The sequence below is a fragment of the Nothoprocta perdicaria genome, unplaced genomic scaffold (genome assembly GCF_003342845.1).
Source record: "Nothoprocta perdicaria isolate Ctin4 unplaced genomic scaffold, notPer1 scaffold_30, whole genome shotgun sequence".
In the NCBI taxonomy this organism is placed as follows: domain Eukaryota; kingdom Metazoa; phylum Chordata; class Aves; order Tinamiformes; family Tinamidae; genus Nothoprocta; species Nothoprocta perdicaria.
Genome location: NW_020455533.1, coordinates 2,234,158 through 2,242,745, shown reverse-complemented (window position 1 = coordinate 2,242,745; position 8,588 = coordinate 2,234,158). Strand labels below are relative to the sequence as shown.

The window sequence follows — 8,588 nt, the reverse complement described above, 5'->3', positions numbered from 1 at the left end:
AAAAAAAAAAAAAAAAAAAAAAAAAAACACCAAAGCAAGACACAGGATTTTATCATTGTAAACTACCAGCAAGGTATGATCTAGACAGTATGAGCTGGAGAAAAATTCTGAGGGCAGCACAGATGTCCAAGAGTTCCTGGATGTCATTTCCTTTACTGTCCCCATAATACTTGAGACATCATCCTAGCATAAATCACAGGCAAAGGTATTAGGGGAATTTGGTTAGGGCTGCCTTTACAATATTGCTATCCCTCTTCCTGATAAAGGTTAATTCAGTCATTTCAGACATGATCTATTTTAATGCAATACCACTGTTCTACATCTGCTATTAGGCTGTTCTGTCACTTGTTTATAGTGATTAAATATGGATGCTGTTGAATGCATTTCACTCAGAGATGCACTATAATGGAGGTATAGCTCTTTAAGCTTTCTCTAACTATGGAAAAACAATCCACGAGATAGGAGTATGAGGTCGCACTTCTTAGGACATAGAGTATTTCTTTTGCAATTATCAGTCCCTCCGTTCTTCACTGCAGGTCTGTGGATCAAGAGAAAATGACAGAAAATTAAATATTCTTGGCAATTCCTGTCTGTTCTGACAACCCCTAACTTGCACCCCAATCACTGATGTCAATGATAGAACTGCTATAATAGCAGCTCTACATACTTTTCCTTTTGCTTCAAAGTGTTGGTTAGAGAGCACTACTGGGGTTAGCACTCTGTGTGCATGGGCTTAGAAAGCTTCCACCTAGGCCAAGGAGTCCTTCAGCACCAGCCAACCTAAAGTCGTTATTTAAAAGCAAACAAAAGCCCAGTTCCTGGGTACCTCCTGCACTCCCTCCATTCTTGTACCTTTTGTACTGACAACTGGCTTTTGGCAGCTACATGTCCAATTTGCAATGAGCACACTCCAACCACTGCTAGCTACTATAATGATACAAACCCAGGACACAGTAAAGCTACAAACAGTTAAGATACAGGCATTACACTTAACGTTACTTACAACCAACCAGAAGACCAGGTTTCCAAAAGAACTCAGCACACTGCAGCTTCTCAAGAGAACACTCTTAATGGAGACTGCTTGAGAGAACTTGTTTTGAAAGCCTGGCCCAAAGATGAAATATCTGTCTTCAGATGTTAAGGTACAATCACCTAATGTCTGCCCTCGTACACTTGGGATTAATCGCATATTGTTTTTTAAATTGTCAACAAATAGGAACTTTTTTTCAGTTAAAAAAGACAGGTTCATATTTACCACACAATCACAATTTGTATCATTCATCTTTAATGACAGACAGAAGCTACAGGTTTATAAATATATATCTTTCATAGTTGTGACAATCAGTGACTAGAGAGTTGTAGTGGAAAATAGTCTGAAATATAGTAAGGCTAGATAAATTACAAGGCATTATTACAAAAAGTTGATTCCAAACTTTTGGTGATATTTTACAAACATTAGAAATAAATATTTAGTGCTACATAACCCTGCAGAAGAAACTACAACCAAAAGCAGATTACACCAGCTCAAACTTAAGAAACAATTGTTGTTAAAAAACAAAACAAAAGAAAAAAAGTCAGGGTAAATCAAAGCAACAGCAATGACAACTATTTGTGTTAGAGAACTTAGTCTTGAACAGGTAGAATTACCATCACTGAAAGAACTGTTTTGTTTGAGCAGTGAATGAGAGAAGTTAAGTTGATTTAAATCATTTCAAGAAGAGTTAATTTTCGATCACAGTCAATTCTATCCATTTTCCTGCACTACAGCTTGGATATCTACCCAGAAGTAGGCAGTTTTTTTGCATTCAAGTATAACTCAAGCTACTATGTCTTGTTCCTCTTAAAATATAGAAACTTCATGGAAAGGGGCACCTCCATGAAGCCACTTACAGATCGGCACAAACATTCAATGTAGCAGTTCACAAACCAGACTTGAAAGTTCCTTTCTACTACTTCGCTCAATTATAAAAACAAATATTAAGTTCTGCCAATTTACTACTGTAATACAACTCACTTATCACTATGATACAGAGATTAAAAAAATCAAAATAGTTAACACAACAATTTTTCTTTCTGAAAGGTGAACGAGTGGAGAAAGGTGTTACACATGATAGTTCATGACCCAACTTCATGAAATATCATTTTGTTACCATTATTCAAAAGATAATGATTGTGACAGTGAAATCAGATTGGACAAAAAAAAATCCTAAAAACATAATGCTATTTAAAAAATAAAGTTTCCCTAGTAACACATTTAAAAGAATGCTTTATATACAACATTCAGATACAGAAACTTTAACCATTGAAGTTAATCTCTACAAAAACAGGTGTACCACAATATTGCATAGAAAAAAATCCCTGGTATAAATATGCTTGCACTGGAGACTAGGACTTTTTGCCTTCCTTATCAAATTAAAGCATATACATTTTTAAAAAGCACACTTCACTTTATGACTTTTCTTAGCTATATTCTTTGGCATTACTAGTGTACGTGTTATGTTAAGCATCTTATTCTGCATGCTATTGTTGAATATTAAGAGACTAAAACCGAAAGGAAAACTGCCCTCCACTTCCCTCAGAAAAAAGACAACATAAAAGAATTTTCCTATGATGCATAAAAATAAATTCAGACCTTTCTCAAAAAGAGAAAGCTTGAACAAAATCCAAAAGAACTGAGTGAACAGAATGCTCATATAAAATAGGAAAATCCTGATCCAAACCTCCACCCTATAAAATAATCTAAAAGCAGTATTTCAAAGTCTAATAGAGTCCAGGCTCAAGAACTGCCAATGGCTTCATAGTTTAGCATTCACTTGAGTTAGGAAAAACCTACATTCACATCCATACATGATACTAAGAAGTATGTTTATCACTTTATTTTAGAGCAATTCTCTCATACAAGCTGATCCTGAGAAAGCCTTCCTATTGAAATATGTATTTACCTGAACATGTTTCAAATCATCTACTTCCATTTAAAACAATCCCAATTAGCTCTCTATAAGACTATTTTTCTTTTACAGCAAAACTATTCTTTCTTCCTCCTTAAATTTTATGCTCATAAAGCTTTAATTTCACTATACCAATTATAAGCAATCCTTTCACGTTTTCAGATCATGTAAACATGAAGTGCATATAGAATTACTGTGACTTGCGAAAAAAAGCCATGCAGGATAATTTGATGGCAAAAATAATATTTTTTCAGATATTCCTTACAGTGAGCACTTTAGCTTCATGACACAAACTGTGGAGACAGATCAAATCCATCCATAATATTAACGATATGCATTATGTAACATCAAGCAACAGTAATGGCTGAAAAGACATTAATGTCTACACAAATACATTTCATAAAAACTAGAATTTCTGGTTTCACACAGAATATATATTTAGAATTATATATCCGTAAGAGGTGAATACATACAATAAATATATTTTATTATATTAAATATAGACACTTTAAGCTTAACTATATAATTTTAAGAGGTATACCAGGAAGACATATTTCTCGCTGTATTGTTTTTCTGTGTAACTCAGGAAAATGTTATCAAATTCTTTTGGCTTCTATTGATACAGGATTTCTAGCACAGTTGAAAGTGCATAAGGAATTAGAAATATTATATTTTTATCACAAAATTAATTCAACGAGAAAGTGGACTTTGGCAGGGGAGTTAAGGAACACACAAGATAGGAGATTTACTTGCAAATGTTGAAAGGCACATTAAAAATATATATTTAATAATAGGTTAGAAAGCAGATTCTGAGTATTTCTCCAGCATATATTCAAATACCAAATTAGCAGATGTTTGCCTCTTACCTCTATAAGACACACAACCACCCAGCAATTCACATATCTGGAAAGAGCTTGTGCTTATGCATGAAGAAACAGTTGTTCATTCAAGCAATACATTTTCCCCTCACATACCAAAGAATATTTTTAAAACGTGTGTACTTATTCTGTTGTTTACTAAGACACTGAGGTACACAGCTTCATATTAAAAACAAACATAACTGGTAAAAAGAGAAGAAAAAAGAAGAAACAAAATAAGGTAATTTCATTGAAAATGAGCACACCAGAATTTCAACTGCAGTTTGTATTAGTATAGGGTATTATGCTTAGCTATCTGAAATGTTGTTTATTTCATTGCTCTTATTCCCGGTATTCTGTTAGGATTTCTAATAATTAGGGTAGGATTGAAAAATATTGCCATAAAAGGCATAGAATAACATGCAAGAGATCTATCAGTTAAAACGTGAAGCAACAAACATCAACGTGTACCAGATATAAAATACAATTTGACTTACTATACGAAGTATCATTGTATTGCACATAAAATAACATGGCACATTTCATAAAGCTACAATTTCGCACAGCAAGTAACAGACATTTTTACATCTCCAAAGACATAAACAATCACTAATTCACTTAAAAGTGAAATATGCTATCTAAGGATTATTGCCCTGCCTAGACATGCTATCTAGGCATTATTGCCCTGCCTACTAGACATTCTAGTATCACTTGGAAAGGAAAACAGCAGTAGCCTAAGCAGGTAAATACAAGTATAGATAGGACATTTTTTCATAAAAGTGTTGATTAGAAAAATCAGCGGCCTCCTGGAGATTATTTCCAACATTTTACTTCGGGAGAGAACATTAATTTTTTGAACTATAATTCATGTGTTTAAAGAATAAAAACAGTTTATCTTGCTTCCGCTCCTATGACTGATGCCCTACCAACTTTAAAAGTGTGAAATTATTTTTATTTGGTATCTTTTTAAACTTCATCACTGTTTATCACAAAGCTTCCAGCAAGCCATGTATAGCATGAGACTGAAATCTACAGGAGTGGAAACCCCATATAAACACTGTCTGTGGTGAGAATGCAGCATGTATTCATAACTTCGAATAAATCTTGCTTTAAAATAAGTGTCAAAATGAAAGTAAAGTATAATCAAAACAGTGCAGTTCCGGCAGATACCGGTAGTAAGCTACTGTTAATATCCTTCAAAATTCGCCCACATATTTCACTAGCATCACAGTCAAAGCCACAACGGCTTTCCAGCCTTTAAGAAGTACATGTCTATAAAAGCTTCCAGAAAGCTATATATTAAACAGGAGTTGCACAGTATACTACAGATAGTCTGTGTTTATGTTCAAATTTATAGTTATCTGCAAAACTTCATGCTAAGGATATGTATAACTATTTGAAAGCTCAGGAGTCTGTTTTGCTTCTAGGTATGCTACATCCAAAAAGATCAAGTTTCCAGATTTATACTTCAAAGAAGGAGCCATAAATAAAATAAAAATACAAAAAGCCACCACACCTTCAACCAAAAGTAAGAGCAAGTTTACCTAAGTAGAGATCAAATAAAAGGTACTAGAATAACTTGCTAGGGTTGCATGTACAGCTTTTTAGGAATTCCAAATTTTGAGTTTCATCTACAATTACTATTTTTTCTTTTTATTATCGCAAGCACATAGATACTGTAAAAGTCAAACTATGATGATAATTGCCATTTACTGCAAAAGAATTTTGAAAGTTCTATAATTAAAGTTATTCATTGTCAAAATAGTTCCAAAGCCATAAGAACAGCAAATAGGAAATCTTGTTAAATAGTTATAAACAAATTTATAGTACTCTCCAAGCAGCAGCACTGCAAAGCCTCAGTGTCATCACCAACCTGGGTACCAGTTGTTGCCTTATTATCAGGGTAAGGGCCAAGCAAAACTGTTTTGGAAAAGTTGTAACCCATAAATAAAAAGGGGTTTGGCTGTATTTTCACAAGATTTCAAAATACCTTCAAACAAAGATACATCCTTTCCCTTCTCTCTAGTATTAAGGCTCTTCCAAATAAAATTAGCTAACGACATTAGGGTTTTCTTTGTCATATACACTGGTTGATAGTTTTTAGCTGCTCGACAGCTTCTAGTTCTGCAATCCTGGCTTTATAAATGTGTGCTAGCAGTACACATGGTACTGTAATATCAGGTCAAGAGCTTTACATTATAAAGTTTAAAATTTTCAGTAGAATTTTAACTTTTTTTGCTTTGTAAGAAAAACAACAAAAACGCACATGGGAAAAAATGGTTGGGAATTAAAAGCAAGCTACCAGTACCAGTACAAAGGCTACTCTACTCTTCCTATCATCTTTTAGATCAGAAGACGGTATAGACAAATTAAATGAAGTGCTCTAATTCTATTAAGCTTCCATTTTTTTTCTTCTTAGAATCCAAAAGTTTAATTATTTCACCTGAATCATTCCCTCAGGAGACAGAGGGCTCTCAATTCCCACAGAAATCAAGAAGTTGTAAGAGAAGTTGACCTAAGTCAAGCCTTTCAGGATGCTTAACTCTTAAGGGCCATAAAAGCATAGTTTAACAACTTTCATTTCTACGCAGTTCTACAGAAGACTCCAAACATTCAAGGTCTGATCTTACAGTCCTTCAGCTAGGAAGCTCACACTATCATCAGTTTTACTGCTCTTAGAAGTCCTACACAGAGAGCCCTCTGTCCTGCAAACGCAGACATGCCTAAATCCTTGAAAATTAGCACCTGAATTTGGCACCAGCACAAGCTGTATTTAGCTGAACTCCTGAAAAAGCAAGTTAAAAAAACAAGAACAAAAATTTCCGTTCACTCTATATAATTTAAAACAAAGCTTTAAAGGCAGAAGTCAGCATACTCTGTGATTTCAATGTCTTTATTCATAAACCTTATTTTAAATAGTAAGATAAGACTTCTATTGGATTAAATTTAGCTGGCTTTATGATAGTTGTGGTTTATCAAAACTACTAAGAAAAATGTGGAGCATTTTGTTTTTTTCGGAAAGCTCGTTCCTGAACTGATATAACAGTATAAAAATACAAATTGCTAAAAGAAATAAAGCTTCAAGTGTTGGCTGGGATGCAAACTACAACTATGGACTCAGTTCCTGCCACATCTGGGGGCATGTCCTGACAATACTATGGACTCAAACATGAGCAGCTCTATGGAAAGAACTGTACTGAAATACACATGAAATTCTGAGAAACCGTTATGCAAACATACTGAGCCGTTTTTAAAACACTCACTTTGAGACTCTCTCAGTAAAGTGCCTTTCAATGGGATGGTGTTTCCTTACACTTTTCTAAGTTTCCTCATATATATAAAATAGAATCCAAACAAAATCTTGTTTTAACCTTTGTTTAAGCTCATAAACTATGTCTGCAACTTGACACAAGTAAAACCATGCAGGAGCTATTCTGTATTCTGCCTTTCGAGTTTAATGCCATAATCTTTCCCCAGTAAGGCCCTTAACCTGGCAGGGCAATTAACACAAATGGATCTCTGTCCACCTGGGAGCTCAATCAGCAGGGCTCCAGACAGGGATCCAGCATCTTCCCGGGGCCAGGCTTTGCTTAAGCAGGATTAAGCAAATAGGATGCCCTATGATACTGAGCCCCACACTGAGCCTGCGGACTCAGGAGCAGCCAGTCCAGGGAGAATGTCTGGACCCCTGGATCCTGCTTTGGCCTAGAAATACCTGCAATGTCTGCAGCCCCCTGAAACCAGCTCCTCTGAGCCCAATTTTGCATCCCCTTTGGTTACAGTGACCAAAGTGCGCGGCAAGGACTCGCACGTGCATCTTTAGGGAAGCCCGTCAGCTTTCACCTGAACGCGGCTAGGAAAACAGAAAATACAAATCACTCCTATTTAACTGTAAACGGAATTCAAAAGAAATAAATATATATATATAAAAGATATATAAATATATCTTTCGGTGACTTACAAAGGGGCAACCGGAGGCGAGGGCGGCGCGAGGACGGAGGCTGCGAGGGGGAGGAAATCGCCTCAGGCGGCGCGCGACCCCCCGCCGCGCCAACGGCCGCCGCCAACGGCCGCCGCCAACGGCCGCGCGCTCAGATGAAGTGGATCCAGGCGGTGCTGTCGGGGTCCCCCGGCGGGCAGGCGGGGGCGCGGGGCCGGCCCCGCAGGCGGTAGTTGGCCCCGTCGTTGTTGTCCCAGTACTCGGCGCCGGCGACGCGGTAGCGCACGGCGAACTCCAGCGACGCCTCGGCGGCGCCCAGGGGCAGGTGGAAGCAGAAGCGGTCGGTGATGCCGTCGGCGGGCGCGGGCGGCTGGTAGGCGGCCGGCACCTCGGCGCAGCTCGCCCAGCGGTCCAGCGTGTAGCGCACCGACACGGCCTTCTCGTAGGCCACGTTGAGGACGCGCACGGCGCCGCGCAGCCCCGCCGGCTCGGCGCGCACCCACTCCAGCCTCACCTTGTGCTGCCGCACGCGCTCCGCGAAGCCGGGGCTGGCGCCGGGCTGCGGCGGGAAGAGCGGCTCGAGCGGCGGCGGCGGCCCGAAGAGCACGGGCTCCAGCTCGCCCAGCGCCGGCGGCTTCCTCGTCTTGAGCAGGTCTGCGTGGCGCGGCGCGGCGGGCAGCGGCACGCGCGGCACGTCGGCCTCGCAGAAGTGCCGCACCGAGGTGAGCTCGAGGCCCAGCGAGTCGGCGAAGCGCACGGACTTGCGGCGCGCCGGGCTCTGCTGCGGCGCCGGCCGCAGGCTGCGCTCGCCGGGCGTGGGCAGCGACTTGGCGCGGCGGCGCT

The 8,588-nt window shown here is 39.1% G+C and overlaps 1 protein-coding gene across 1 annotated transcript in view; it reads right to left on the bottom strand.

Annotated features, from left to right (window-relative positions):
- Nucleotides 1–7,896: 7,896 nt before the first annotated feature.
- The window catches only part of LOC112949820 (protein phosphatase 1 regulatory subunit 3E-like), a 904-nt gene continuing 212 nt past the window's right edge, over nt 7,897–8,588 (bottom strand). Inside the window, 1 exon segment of the mRNA XM_026042277.1 lies at nt 7,897–8,588. This exon segment is cut by the window's right edge and continues 80 nt beyond it. Coding sequence (XP_025898062.1) covers nt 7,897–8,588 — 692 coding nt within the window.